Source organism: Dromiciops gliroides, chromosome 2 (assembly GCF_019393635.1).
Source record: "Dromiciops gliroides isolate mDroGli1 chromosome 2, mDroGli1.pri, whole genome shotgun sequence".
Taxonomy (NCBI): Eukaryota; Metazoa; Chordata; class Mammalia; order Microbiotheria; family Microbiotheriidae; genus Dromiciops; species Dromiciops gliroides.
This window is the reverse complement of record NC_057862.1, coordinates 304995659-305011886: the sequence shown is the minus strand read 5'-3', so window position 1 is coordinate 305011886 and position 16228 is coordinate 304995659. Positions and strand designations below refer to the sequence as shown.

Sequence of the window (16228 nt, the reverse complement as noted above, 5' to 3'; positions counted from 1 at the left end):
CCTGGGTTGAAGTTATGCAATGAAAAGTCTAATGGTCCTGCCTGGACCACAGCTCCTGCCTCATGGAGTTCACGTAGCCTGGTCTGTAATTCCTGTATATAGGAAGCAACAGAAGTATCACCTCCCACCAGTGATGTATAAACTGGGGAAAAAGTTTTAGCTTGGATAGGAGGGTGACCAAAAAGCATTTCATAAGGAGATATATGAAGTTCTCCTCTTGGTCTACTTCATAGATAGAATAATGCCAATGGTAGAACATCAGGCCATTTCAAATGGGTTTCAGTACATAATTTGCCAATCATACTCTTAAGCTCTTTATTCATACGTTCGACTTGGCCTGAACTTTGTGGATGGTAGGGCGTGTGGAATTTTGGAGTCACTCCCAAGAAAGAGTAGATTTGGGATAAAATCGAATCAGTGAAATGTGTGCCTTTGTCAGAATCGATGCGGGCTGGTGGGCCAAAACGAGGTACTATCTCTTTAAGAAGAATTTTGGCAACAAAGGCAGCTGTGGCTCGGGGGCTGGGAAAGGCCTCCACCCACATAGTGATAGTGAGCTGATCAACTATAACAAGGCAAAATTTATAATGTCCTGCTTTTGGCATAGTAATATAATCAATTTGTAAGTGCTCAAAAGGTGTATATGCTAGAGGACGCCCTCCATAAGCTTTGGGCTTAAAAGCATACTGATTATAAGACTGACATGTGGAACAGCCCGAGCAGATTCGAGATGCTGTATTAGTCACACCTGGTGCTATCCAGGTTCTCTTAATAGAGTCTACAATGCCTTGTGTACCAAAATGGCCTTTTCTGTGAACAGAGAGGCATACCTGGTGGTAGAATTTCCGGGGAAGAAATGGCTTACCTTCCGGAGACACCCAGATGCCATTGATCTGTTTCGCCTTAAATTTCTTTTTCCACTTTTCTACTTCAGAATCGTCATAGGTTAGGTTGGAAGGAATATCCTCAGAAGGTGAAAGGTTAAATACATGTTCAGGAGCTTCTAATGCAGCAAGCTTGGCTGCAGAATCGGCTCGTGCATTTCCCTTTGAAACAGGATCACTATTCCCTGTGTGGGCAGGGCAATGTACAACGGCTAGGGAAGAAGGCAGTTTCAGGGCATCTAAGAGGTCCTTGATAAGGTCCCCATTGGCAATAGCCTTGCCCGAGGATGTTAGAAAGCCTCGTTGACGCCAAATCATACCAATAAAGTGGCATATGCCAAAGCCATATTTCGAGTCAGTAAAAATGGTGGCACTCTTATCTTTAGCTATATTACAGGCCTGTGTAAGAGCCACAAGTTCAGCAGCCTGTGCACTAAAATGGGAAGGCAGAGAAGCTGCCCAGAGGGTGTCATAATCAGAAACTACAGCAGCTCCAGTAAAACGGGTTCCCTCTCTCATAAATGAGGAACCATCTGTATAGAGGACAAGATCAGGATTTTCTAAAGGTGTATCAAAAAGATCGTCACGGGGTTTTTCAGCCATATCAACTAAAGAAGCACAGTCATGCAACGGTTCCCCCGAGAATGGTAAGTTAGGGAGTAGTGTTGCTGGATTAAGAACTGTGCAGCGTTTTAAAGTGATATTCTCATTACCTAACAGGGTTATTTCATACTTAGCCAGCCTTTGATCTGAAAAGGCTTGTGTCCTGTGACGTAGTAAGAGAGCCTCCACTTCGTGAGGGCATTGCACAGTTAGAGGGTTACCTAGGACCAAATCAGAGGCTTTTTCTACCAAAAGCGCTGTGGCCGCCACTGCTCTAAGGCAAGGTGGCGCTCCAGCCGCTACAGGGTCCAGCTGAATTGAATAGTAGGCTATAGGATGTTGGTTAGGCCCCAGTGACTGAGTCAGGACTCCAGAAGCCACCCCCCTTTGTTCATGCACAAAGAGAGTGAAAGGCTTACTATAATCTGGCAGTCCTAGGGCAGGTGCTGATAACAAGGCCCGTTTTAATTCTTTTATGGCTGAGAGATGCTGGGGATCCAACTGTAAAATGTCTGGAACAGAACTTTTTGTAAGAGCTATGAGGGGTTTAGTAATTTCACCAAAAGAGGGTATCCATTGTCTACAGTACCCAGCTGCTCCCAGAATGGCTCTCAACTGCCTCTTAGTAGTGGGGGCAGAGAGTTGTTGAATGGCCTGGACTCGCTTAGAAGAGACAGAGCGAGTTCCAGCAGCCAAAATAAATCCTAAATATTCTACCTGGGGCAAACACCATTGTACCTTTGTCTTGGAAACCTTGTGTCCTCTCTTGTGCAGCTCCAGCAGTAAGTGACGGCTATCTTCCTGACAAATTTCAGCATTAGGAGAGGCCAAAAGTAAGTCATCAACATATTGTACTAGTATGGAGCCCTTAAAGGTAATAGAGGCCAGATCCTGCTGTAAAATTTGGGAAAATAATGTGGGACTGTCTACAAATCCCTGTGGGAGTCTAGTCCAGGTCCACTGTCTATTTTTCCAGGTAAAAGCAAATAAATATTGGAAGTCCTCATGTACTGGTATGGAGAAAAAGGCAGAGCAAAGGTCTACCACTGTGAAACATGTAGATTCATAGGGAATCGATGAAATTATCGTAGCCGGGTTTGCGACTATAGAATGTCTAGGAATAACATAATTATTAATCGCTCTAAGATCTTACACAAAACGATAAACAGGTTTACCATCTGGCCCAGGCTTGGGTTTTTTAACTGGCAAAATGGGAGTATTGCATGGAGAGTGATGACATGGAATAATAATACCCTGGCTTTTCAAAGCCTCGATTATAGGGGTGATCCCTTCTATTGCTTCCCTAGACAATGGATACTGTGGAATGGAGGGGGGTGGTCCCCCCTTAACTTTAAAGGTAACAGGCATGGCAGACTTAAGGAGCCCCACCTCATTAGGGGATGAGGCCCATAAAGACTCAGGAATGCCAGAGGGGATTTTGGATACCTCCCCTGCTGTTCCTTGAGCTTCTGTAAGTAAAATTGGTAATAAATGAACAGTATCCTCTGGCAATTGTAGGGAGACAGCCCCATCTGGAGCACAAGATATGGTTGCTCTAAGCTTGCAAAGGAGATCACGACCTAATAAATTTACAGGGGCATCAGGCATGAGTAAAAATGAATGTTCTACTGTTAAGGGCCCCATAGATACCATGCGAGGATTCAATTTTGCCACTCTCTGGCTCTTTCCTGAGACTCCCACTACATTCAAAAATCCTACAGGTCTACACCCAGCATCTGGTTTGCTTACTAATACTGATTTAGAGGCTCCTGTGTCTAGCAGACAATCATAATAAGTCTCCCCCACTTTTAAGGTGACATGTGGTTCATTACTCTGGGGAGGTGAATGGACTGGCACAAGTGCATTCAAAAAATCCGGATCTGGGAATATATGGCTTTCATTATCTATGTTCCATTCCTCCCCAAGACACCGTCATTCCTGTGTCCTCTTCTGAGGGGGACCTTGGTTACCATTATTCTGGTACTGCCTTTCTGTATTCCTCCAAAAAGATCTATTTCTATTTTGATTTCGCCTGTAATTAGAATTAGAATTTCTTCTCCAAGTCCTACATTCTCTCAATTCATGCCCCTCCTTACGACAGTAACAACACACCTTAGTGTCCTTGCTCCGGTGTCCACATGGCTGACTAGGAATCGCTGGTGCCAGAATGCTCTGTTTAGGGTGATCTGGATCTTCCTCACGTGAGTCAAAGACATAATTTGCAAGTTCCTTAATTCTATCTACTGTGAGATTTCTCCAGTCTGGACATTGTTTCAGAAAGTATCTGCGTATTTCTGGCAGTGAATTATAAACAAATGTGTTGAGAACGATACAGGAATCTCTTAAATCTACTGGATCCAATCTGGTGTACTGTCTAGCGGCCTCACAAAGTCTATCATAAAATCTGTTTGGTCTTTCGTTAGCCTCCTGAGGTAGGCTTAAAAATTTCTGCCAGTTTTCCGGTTTTCTAGAGCAAGATTCCATTCCCTTCAGAAGTGTTTCTCTAGCATCTTTTAATCTTTGGAAATCCCTATCATCATTATAATTCCACTCTGGATCCTTTAGAGGCCATTCCACATCGGCCTTACCTTTCGCAACAAGGGCATTTCCTGCTGAGATAATATCTGTAATCTCAGTTGGGGACAGTAAAGTTTCCAAAAGGCAAGTAACATCAGCCCAACTGGGTTGATATGCATTAAATATAGTCCTTAACTGTGAAATTACAGTGTTTGGATTTTTCTCAAAACTAGGGATGATTGATTTCCATGCGCTCAAGTCACTTGGTCTAAAGGGGCTATATTTTCTGACTTGAATTGGCACTCCCTTTTTACTATGTTCTATAGCTTCCTGCAGAGGGAGTAGTTTCTGATCTGATTCTAAACTTGGATCATCTCTAGTAGAAACAGCCATTTTGAGGTCTCTCTCCATATGTGAGAATTTCATTTTGAGGTCTCTCTCCATATGTGAGAATTTCATTTTGAGGTCTCTCTCCATATGTGAGTATTTCATTTTGAGGACTCTCTCCATATGTGAGAATTTCCCCCATATCATAACAATGATAATAACAAAAAAAAAAAAAAAAAAAAAAAAAATAAAATCCTTAGTCGTATGAACTATGGATGTAGTATTAAAAGGTATTTCAATTGCAGGCATAAAATTTCTACTTATATTAAACGTATTTTCCCAAAGATTCTCACTTATACTATTATACAAAAAACTTTTTGCTGCCTGAATGAGGAAAAAACCAATAATGTTTTGAAGGACCATTGAGTAAACTATTCCTCTAAGTCGGGACGTTATGCTGTCCCAATACATTCCGATGAGAAAAATCAAAGGGATAGTAGAATATTCGAGCATCTTGCCCTTTAAACTGGGCTGGCTTTTCTGTTTAAAGCAAGACTTTTAGAGGCTTAAAGTCTTTAAGGGAGATTAGACAAAGGGAAAGTCAGGGGGGGGGGTATTTGGAAAATCCACCGAATTAGCCGGCTTATGGCCAAACTAGGGAGGGTGGGAGGGTCCTTAAGGTCCCTTCGGGGTCACCAAACTGAGATTTAAAATTGGATATTAGATCATAAATCTCCCCTACTTAACTTTTCCCTTAATTTATCTCCCAGACTAGTAAATGGAAGAAGCTTCTGGTTTTCTAGATAGAGCCTTTATTGTATATAAGGTGTTGTTGATTAGAAGGATAGGAAAATAGAAATACAGTACAAATCGTCTTAAATCTAGGCTTAGTCTATATTCCTTATAAAAACTCACCAAACCGAAAAGGCCACCTTTGGAGAGAGAGAGAGACCGTCTGTGCCGCGCCGCCAGGAGTCCCGCCAAGCAGGCAAAAAGGGCTTACTCTCCTTCTCTCCACCCCGGGAGTCAAAAACCCGGCAGGCAGTCTGACATGCGCAGCAGGCGGACTGTACCCGGCAGGCAGTCTGACGTGCGCAGCAGGCAGACTGTTCATCTCTTCCCCAAAAGGGTGGTCCTTGAAAAACTGGCGTCTTTCAGTTATCCTAACCGACTGTTAAAAACTTTCATATTTTACCACAGCGTATGTAAAGGCAAGGGGAAGGGGGGTTGCCTAGGCAAGGAAAAAGGTTATCTCTTCATCTGAGACAGGTAAAGGAGATAGTAGCAGAAGGCATTTGGGTAATAGGAGATGAAGAGAGGAGAGGAAAAGAGGGAATTCTCAGCTAATGGCCTCAATCCAACTTAAGAGAAACATCAGAAACCTCCTCCATCTAGTCCAGAGCTGAAACATGGAAATGTTCAGAGAACAGGGATTGCCAAGGAAGTCAAAACCCAAACTGAATGCAATAAATGGAGCTGAAAGTCAATAAAAGTTCTGACCTGATGGTACTACTGTAAGGGGGAAAGCCAGTTCCCAGTAGGTCAGTGGGAAAGGAAACTGAGATGGCTCCACCCTGGGCAGTGAGTACATACCTGAGGGGCCTTCATGAGGCTGAAAGTCAGTTTATGAAACTGCCCAAGGAGACAAAAAAGTATAATACCCAGATGGCCTATTCTGAGAGACCCTCGAAGAGGCTTGAAGCCAATATAATCTTCAATATTTGGTGGAAGTCTATCAATGCTTCAGCAGAAGACAAAGCCAACTCCCACTTGGTGACTGTGCAAGGAAATGGAGATGGAGACAGGACTAAGACCAGTACACAAGTTAAGTCACCTGAAAATGAATGGAAAATTCTAAGAATTTCAGCAGATGGCAGGCGTGGTCCAAATCTGCCTATTCAAATAGACAGGAAAGGGGGGTGGGGGAGTTCTGAAGAAGCATCAACATGATTTGAAACTACAGAAAGGCAAGGGCAGTCAAAATACATGAAGGACAGAACCAAGCAAGGCCTGGCCCCAGCACCAGGTCCAATCCACAAAGGGAGGTTGGCTGCATGATTGTAGGCTTCAAGCCTATCCTTCCTCAGCCACTGTTTTACAAAACTTACTCTTACTAATTAAAAAAAAAACAAAAACAAAAAAAAAATATATATATATATATATATTCTCACATGTCTTGCTCATTTGAGCCGTCCTTCTCTATACTTTCCCTAGCTCCTAGTGGCAACTGGGTGAGCCTTGAAGGATGATCAGGATCCTAAAGGTAGAGAGGAGTACGATTCAGAAATAAGCAAGTGAAGGGCAGTAAGTGATATACAAAAAGTCTGGAAAGGTAAACTGGAGCCATGCTGTGTTTTAATTCAAAAGAAAGAAGTTAATATTTTATCCTATAAGTAATACGGAACCATATAAAGTTTCAATCAAGAGAATGAGAAGATCAGATTTATGCTTCAGAAATATTATTTTGACAATGCAGAGCACAGATTGAAAAGGGGAGAAACTAAGCCTAATGAACATGTAATTATAATAATCCAAATAAGAGGTAATTTTTGAGAGGCTGAACCAGGACAAGTAGCTGTGTCAGAAGAAAGGAGAAAGATACCAGAAATGCTACTGATGGATAATCAACAAGAGTTAGCAACTGACTGGATATAGGAGGTGAGGTTGGCAGAGGGGAAGGAAGTATCAAATATGATAAAAAGGATGGCAGTGCCCTCAAAAGGGAAAAAAAACAGGTAAATTTCAATGAAGAATGGGTTTAGGGAAGGAGATAATGAGTTCCATTATGGATATACTAAGTTTAGGAAAGCCAAGGAGATAGTAAAGGCTGACAGCTAGTCTATGTGATAACCTCAAAGGGATATATAAATAAAGGTGACAGGATCGCTGTGGTCCCTGTAATAGCCACTTCCAAATAAAGGTTAATTCCAGCTGAACAATACTAAAATAATTTAGGTAAGCTTAATAAAGTCTTTCATTCAGATTGCTGAACTGATCTAAGAAACTTGAGATAGAAGGGAGCAAATATCCAAAAGAATGTTTCTAGTTGAGGTCTTGAGATTTTTGTAAACCAGGGAGGGTCCTGAGAAAATGTAGTTCTGCAGCTTTCATTCATGAATATTTCAACAGTTCCTTGACTTCTTATCCCACACAAGTTTTTTTTCCAATGAATACTCCATAAAGAATCAAATCCCACACATTTATTTTCAAAGCACATGCCATACATGACAGAATCTGGATTTCAGTGCTACAGATTAAATTATGGTGGGTTCTTTATCAAGGATGAAATGTACCTAACAAGAAATAGTTAAAACTATTTGTCTGTAATTGTGCAAATCATATTAAAAGGGCTTTAAGCTGAAAAGGAGGACAGATATATCTACCAAGTGAGATACTAAGGAGGAGATATAATGTAGGTTAAAAGACATAGGGCAGCAGAAATGCCAAAAAAACAATAAAGGAGAAAAAAAATCAAGAAAAGAGCCAGCAATATAACCCATTGTCTTGCATAATCCTCACACAAATGCAAAGTATGGGTGATAAGACTTTTCTCTATGCAAAGAAAAATATTTGACTTCATGGCTACCATTGAATTATATAGAATCAGACCCATGTTTAGAATACATCCCTGGAAGGGAAAACCCTATTTCAAAAGAAATCGGAGAGATTAAAGTGAAGCCAAATAGTTTGAGATTTTATATTATCAATATATATATCACATAAGATGTACTCATGTGAGGAAATCCAGAGAGGAAAGTAAGTAGAAAACATCTGGGTGAATAAGTATACTGTAGACCATTTGTACAAAAAGACAAAGCAGCTCAGAAGCCTGGTCCTGAGACACTAGATATAATTAGTGGAAAATACATCAATAATCTGGACATCTGATAGAGGTTTATCTCTGCCCAAGGAGAACAGTAAAAAATTCTTGATTACTTAGCCCTAATAATTTTATCCATCCAAAAAAAAAGGGGACTCAAACACAAGATACTATATTTTGTACCTGATACTCAGATACTTACCAAGGACAAATTGATTGATGAATTATGAGAACCTTGGTACCTACGGGAACCACTCAATTTTAGAATATGTAACAGAGGAGAGGAAACAGGCATATTCTGAAAAGAATATACTCTAAATTTTGGCAGAGCAGATTTCAAGTGCTCTAGAGAAAGGACAAGTAGGAATTAATTACCTAAAATTCTACAGAGAAGTCAGCTCAGGAGGAATGAAATGAGAAGCAATTAAGGATACAATTCTGAAGACTGTAAGAGAAACAATTCCAACATGGATCAACAAGGGCAGTTGTCTAAAGAGACTGACACAACTGACTACACAGGGAAATTATCAACAAACTTAGGTTTTTAAAACTTGGAAGCAAGAGCAGATAACAAAGGATGAATACAAAAGCATGACACTGTTCTCTAAGAATACTTTTGAGTATTAAAATTTAAAATTAATTGAGTGCCTTGTCAAATGCTAAGACAACAAAAAAGGGTAAGAGGAAGGGTAAGGGGTAAGAGGAAGCTCAAAGAAGAAATAGTACCACAGCTGATGGTGGACAGGATTATATCAACTGAGGATAGAGAGAAGACAGAACTACCGAACTCATTTCACCAGTTTTTTTTCTCCCAGGGAATATTATCTTTTTCTGTGCCTTTGCAAAAAGCATTCTCCCCATGTTTGAGATCAATCCATAAAGCATTTTTTAAATGTCCACTATGTGTTAGGCACTGTGTCAAGGGGATACAAAATTAAAATGAAATATTGTCTGCCCTCAAAAAGCTTAGTTTCAGCAATACAGAAAGCATGTACATATAAATATATACAAATAAATAAAAGTAATGAAAGAGGTTCTAGTAGATAGGGGAAATCAGGAAAAGCTTCATGTAGGAAGTGGTATTTGAGCTGAGTTTTAAAAGGATTAAGAGATCTTAAGAGGCAGAGGTAAAAAGTGAGAACATTCCAGGGCATGAGGAACAGATAATGCAAAATTAGCAATACTATATCCTATCCAGCCAAATAAAACAGAAAAAAAAAAACTTTCAAGAGAGAAAAAGGATAAATTCTCCCATACCCCCAGTTAATCCACAGAGGGCATCTGTGTAAGTATAATGCCAGCTATAGAGACCTCCATTCACTGAGTACTTACTATGTTTGAAGTATAGGATTAAGTGTTAAAAAAACAAAAATAAGGAGCTTGTCCCAGTAACACGAAGTATGCTATCAAAGCATACCTGTCTAAGACTACCAAATCAGTTGCAGTTTCAGCATTACTCTTAAGTATTTTCTCCAGTTTCTGAATCTTCTCCTCCAATTCTGCAGGATCACACTTTCCATTTAAAATAGAAGCAGTTAATCCCAAAATTCGAGGACACGATGGACAATCTTCACAGATCTAAAAGAATAAAAAATTAGGAATTTTATTTTTGCCCTAATAACACTATAGCACTGATCTCAAATCTGAAAATGAAGATTTAAAGTCTGCTCTGAAAAACAAACAAAAGGATTTATGTAACAGAAATTCTAATGACAGTTCTGGTAAAGGTTCACTGTAGGGATAGCAGATTATATTACTCCCTAATTTACTGTAGTATATTTAAATGATTTATGTTCATCAAATGTTAATTTAATTAACACTGCTCCTACACACTGCTCCTACAGTTATCTGAATTATGTTTAATAAGTTATTTCAAATTATTTAGACACCCATACAATTAAAGCTGGAAATCCAAACTCCTCAATTTTATAAATAAGAAAACTACTACCCACAGAGGTGAAATGATTTGCCTTAATACACCCCAGCATTGGGGTGGGGGGGATGGGGGGGCAATTGGGGTTAAGTGACTTGCCCAGGGTCACACAGCTGGTAAGTATCAAGTGTCTGAGACTGGATTTGAACTCAGGTCCTCCTGAATCCAGGGCCAGTGCTCTATCTACTGCGCCACCTAGCTTCCCCACCCCAGCATTTTTAATGAGTAATGGCCTTAAGTCTAAAATCAAGAGGTCTAAATTATGTTTTTTTGAAAACTGAAGAGAAAAGAGATTTGCCATCAGTTCATCAGTTATTGCTACCTGGGCAACAATCTGTCATTGTGTACAATTAATTAGGTATACAATTTAACTTCAAGAATCACTGATGCATGTGGCAGCTAGGTAGTACAGTGGATAAAGCACTGGCCCTGGATTCAGGAGGACCTGAGTTCAAATCCAACCTCAGACAGTTGGCACTTACTAGCTGTGTGACCTGGGCAAGTCACTTAACCCTCACTGCCCCACCCCACCCCCCAAAATAAATAAAAGAAGCTAAGAAACACTGATGATAATAATTTAAAACACTGATACCTGAGCATCTTTTATAGCCATACCTTCATAATTTGTCGATAGGGATGGTCCAGGATTGCAAGATGACACTCATCAAATACCAACAAGTTGATGTTGGACAATGATAAATAATCACTTCTTAAAACATTCAAGGCGACTTGGCAGGTCATAACCAGAACCTAAGATAAAATAAATGTAGATATATAAAGTGCATCATCCACTAAACAAATGAAATTATATGCTATAGCAAGTGGTTTCATTTTTTAAAGGCTATTATTTCAAAATTTAGTACCCAAAGTTAAACAAAATATTCTGAACAAACCAATTCATGAACTTATTTTATATGAAAAGTATAATGACAAATTATATGGAAGTAAAACTATAAGACAAAGACCCAAGATCCCAGTGATGGGGACCCTGCCCACATGATTACATCCATATCAGAATTTCTGGATCATTTCATTGAATTTATTTGTCAATTCAACCTTCTAGACCAATATTTTTTTTAAATAAGCAATAAGGAAGCAATTTGTTCTGGTGTTAATACCCCAAGTGTTTCCCCCACCCCAGATTCTAATATTCACTTGATACTTCAGTTGAAATTGAAGAATTGCAAAGAAAAAAGAAAAAATAATTTGAAGAATTATGCCAAATTCTAATAAATATTGTTGCACGGACATTGAATCCTTCCAACTCAGAGAAGTTAATAACAATAATAACAACAGCATTTTTATAGTGCTTTAAGATTTACAAAGTACACTATAAATATTATCTCATTTTTCCCCCCTCACAGTCCTGGAAAGCAAGTGTTATTATTATCCCCATTTTACAGATGAGGAAAACTGAGGCACAGAGAGGTGAACTAACTTGCCCAACTAGTATGTATCTAAGGCTAAATTTTAATTTAGGTCTTCCTGAATCCTGGTCCAGTGCTCTATTCAATGCACCACCTAGCTGCCTCATTTTATTTCCTAGATTACAAACACTCTAATTTAAAAGTAATATTTTTTAAGTAGTTTCACTTTTTGTCATGAAAAGCTGTGGAGAAAGGGCATGGTAATAATTCATATATCTCCAACTGGAATTACTGGTTCAGAATACCATAATTAAGAGGCAAGTAATAGGTAAATCACCCTGTAAGTTAAAACTCTAACTCTTCAGCAGAACTGGTATTTTATATACTGCTTCAAGGTTTGCAGAGTTTCATGTGTCCCATTTTAGCCTCAACAGCCTAGTAAAGTAGGTACTAGAAGAAACATTATCCTTATTTTACAAATAAGGTAACTGAGGCTTAAAGAAGTTAAGTGACTTCTCCACAGTCACACAGCTATTAAGTGTCAGAGGCAGGATTTAAACACAAGTTTTCCTGACGCAAAATCTAATAGTTTATCTACTAAAAATCATATTATCACTCTAAACAACTGGTGATATTTGACTTCTGGACTGATACTTTAATTCAACAATCATTAAGTTTCTATTATATGCAGGAGAAAAAAATATTTCAGTTATATATATCCCTATACTCGTTCAACTTACGTTCCAATCAAAATATTGGTTTATTATGCTGATAAAAACAGGACAAGGCAACTTTTAATTATGGGTTAATTCTTTTAATTCCTAACTCAGATAATTAAGACTAACATCACTTTGTAAATCAAATTCATAAGGTATTTAATGATACATATTATAAAAATGTCTAGATCTCACCTGGTGTTTAATAAATTCTTGGTTCCATTTCTCCTTTGTCCAAGATGTAGTTATTTCTAAGTTTGAATATTCTCCAACCTTAAGATCTGAATGCGTTCTGACAGCTGATGCTTGCTGAGCAACTTGGTTTGCTGAATACAAACATATAATTTCATGTGATATAAAAATAAATATTTCCTAGTTGATTCTATGGCCTAATAATATATATTTCAGGGCTGATAAGTATAATTTTATCAAAATAAGGGACCTCCTAATGGCAAAGCTCTATTCACCTATGCAGACAGCTAAGTGGCCTATCATTTAAGAGTCAATGAGAGCTGGTTAGGTAAACAAAAAGGGGTTAAATGCCTTATCCATGGCCACATAACTAATATGCTTCATAAATAGCACTTGAACTACAGTCTTTCTGGCTACAAGGCCAGTATTCTTAACTACTATTCCAAGTTATTTCTTGATAATAATATTTATTTTTTGGACTGAACTACATAATTTCATTACCACTGGGAATTTCCAGTGAAGTACTCCTGACTCCAAGGCCAGTCCAATGCTTGCCATGCAGATGGATGACTTACCTATCATGTAAAAATTGCCTAGAGCACTAAAAGACTAAGTGACTTTCCCAGGTTAAAAGAATCAGGATATGTTAATGGGTGATCTAGAACCCAGTTTTTCCTAAGTAAGGCCAGCTCTCAAACCACTATACTAACAGTACTAGGTTTAAAAAAAAAAAAAGTGGAATCAAAAATTTAAATACTAAGCTTAAAGATATATATAGATATATCAAAGAGCTAGCACTTAATCAATCATAAAAGAGTGTCAAAGCTCTCTATCAAAATGCTACTAATTAGCATCACTTTTCTAACTATCCTTTTTCACTTGGGCAGCTTTCAATCAGAGAAATCTTTTCTTCCCGACTTCTACAAATGTATTTTACTTCCCAGAATTCCCAGTCACCAAAGATTCACTTGTTCTAGCCTAAGGGAATGGGAATTAACTTGGGCAGAAATGACAGTGATTCAATAGCTACTAATCCTATTTTCAAGTCATCTGATCATTTATCATTTTTTCACTCATCAAGGATTTAAACTTTTAAAGTACTCTATAAAGCACCTTAGGCACTACATATTTAGTTAAGCTACACTCCAAAGTCATTCATATATGTGCCAGAGCTTCAACAGAACAGATGAAGAACCTTACCACCCTTACTTCAAATTAAAAAAATGTGTTTGTAAAACTTTAAAAATACTTAATTGATTGCGTTAAAATAAATCCTATCCCTATTATCCAAATGTCACAATATTGGAGACTATTTTACTTTTTCATTTTGTAAATTTTGCATCAAGAAAAAATAATGTAAATCAAAACTTACCAGGCACAATCATTTGAACTTGTGAAACATTTATTTCAAATTGAATACAAGTAAATTTACGAAGAAAACCAAAAGGTATTATGACTACTCTTAGGAATCTAAAAAGCCCACTATTAATCAAACTCTTATCAATAAACACAATAAAAAAAAAATTTCTTTATGACCAAAACCTCCACCGTTTTTTACTCCATACAATTTTTTTGGACAAAACAGTATTTTTAACCTTACCAGAGTTGACCAAGAACACCGTCCTTTTTCCATTTCTGTTGAAATTTCCCCTGATCTGATAGGACAGCTCTTTAGTGAGTAGTACTGCAATAAATGTCTTCCCTGAGCCAGTGTTTAAACAGACTATTGTATTATGATCCAGAGCTGCTTCAAGCAGTTCAACCTAGAAATACATTGGGGGGAAAAAAATAAGGCTTTTTACCTGTTAAATATAAAATGCAACAACAATAAAGAACATAAGAAATGTATACTTGTTTCCTGCAGAAATCACAGAACAAATTCACAAAAAAGATTCTAGAATGATATGTAAGAATGACAGCTAGAATTACTGAAATGCTTTTGAAAATTATCTGATAAGGGGGCAGCTAGGTGGCACAGTGGATAGAGCACCGGCCCTGGAGTCAGGAGTACCTGAGTTCAAATCCGGCCTCAGACACTTAACACTTACTAGCTGTGTGACCCTGGGCAAGTCACTTAACCCCAATTGCCTCACTAAAAAAAAAAAAAACCACGAAAATTATCTGATAGAAATTTTTATATTTCATATAATACCACAGATTACCAAAGTTTCTTTAAGAAATTTTACTTCAGGGCAGCTAGGTGGCACAGTGGATAAAGCACTGGCCCTGGATTCAGGAGTACCTGAGTTCAAATCTGGCCTCAGACACTTGACACTTACTAGCTGTGTGACCCTGGGCAAGTCACTTAACCCCCATGGTCCCGCCAAAAAAAAAAAAGAAAGAAAGAAAAAAGAAATTTTACTTCAATACTAAAAACACTCACTTCTAGACAAGAAAATTTAAAGCTAATGGAAAACTTTGTTCTGCCAGTTTAATACAAGTAATTTTAAATAAAATTAGATTCCTGGGCCATTAGGACAAAAGTAAGGGGCCCACCCAAATTATCTAAGAAATGGATGTTCAGGTACAGTGAGATCTTTAAATTGATTGGGGGGGGGGGCGGGGCAATGAGGGTTAAGTAACTTGCCCAGGTTCACACAGCTATTGTCAAGTGTCTGAGGCCGTATTTGAACTCAGGTCCTCCTGAATCCAGGGCTGGTGCTTTATCCACTGCACCACCTAGCTGCCCCCTTTAAATTGATTTTTAAAAAAGGAGGAACTTATGTTATTATATCAAATCAATTAAACACAAAAAATTAAGGTAAAATGGAACTCTGAAAAGAAGTGTTTTGAATAACAATGAATCAAAACAGGATTGCTTGCTATCAGTAAAACTAGATGTATGTAATTCATTTCATGTACAAGCTACTTTACTCTATGTTAGTGAAAAACACTCCCTCATTAGTATTAGCATTAGTACCTGATATTTTCTTGGGGTATAAATGTTATCATGAATTGCTTCTTGTTGCCATGGTAGTCCAAAAAAAGGACCCATTGGTGAGGAAGCAGGGGTCATGAGCTGCAGTCCTGCCATGCTGAGGGGTTGCAAAGCAGGGCTTTTCATTCATCCAGTGTTTCTTTCATTGCATTTTTGTTCTAGCACAGCTTACTATAAAGAGAAAAAGAATACCATTACAAAACCACGAATTATTATAAAATATTAAAAAGCAGAGAAATAAAGAAAATCTCAGAATAACATATCTGTGGATCTTTTCCCACTGTTTACTTAATGTAGCACTTCAATCTCCAAAGAAGTCAAGTACAATAATATTCTACCTAAATTCTACAAAGTATTGCTAATAGTAAGGTACTCTATCAAAACATTATAGAAAGTTTTCAAGTGTCAGATCAGCCTCAAATCAAAACAGATTGCCATTTCACCTTGTTGAAAGTAAGAGCCTTCAAGCTGATCAACCATTTAACTATTTAAACAATTTTATGTGTATGAATGCCTATGTATCTAGGTATGTATTTATAGGTATACACATATAACATATATGTATATACATAAATATATCTATATGTATGTTTTAAAATACCTTTTAAAAAATAAGCAATGGCAAAACTTATAAGGTGATACAGAGCAGAACTGGAATAATATACACAATGTTTATATTATATACTATTCTGTAAAATATAATATTCATTCATATAAATTTTTTTAAAAAGAAAAAAAGGAACTGAACCCTGTGTAATTGTAATAACAAAGCCTGACCCCAAAGAAATGAGAGAAAGCATCTCCATATCTTCCTTGCACACAGGGGATGGAATACTACATACATTGCCAAGAATGGTGGATATGCTGGTTGATTTTAGTGAACTTCCTCCCTCTTTCTTTTTCATTCTCTTACAAGTGAAGTCTAACTATG

At 37.9% G+C, this 16228-nt stretch overlaps 1 protein-coding gene across 1 annotated transcript in view; it reads right to left on the bottom strand.

Moving 5' to 3' along the window:
- DICER1 (dicer 1, ribonuclease III) overlaps window positions 1-15442 on the bottom strand; it is a 73079-nt gene extending 57637 nt beyond the window's left edge. The window contains 6 exon segments of the mRNA XM_043989291.1: window positions 9569-9729; window positions 10700-10834; window positions 12363-12493; window positions 13960-14122; window positions 15280-15399; window positions 15401-15442. Coding sequence (XP_043845226.1) covers window positions 9569-9729; window positions 10700-10834; window positions 12363-12493; window positions 13960-14122; window positions 15280-15399; window positions 15401-15427 — 737 coding nt within the window. The 5' untranslated portion in view covers window positions 15428-15442.
- Window positions 15443-16228: the final 786 nt, after the last annotated feature.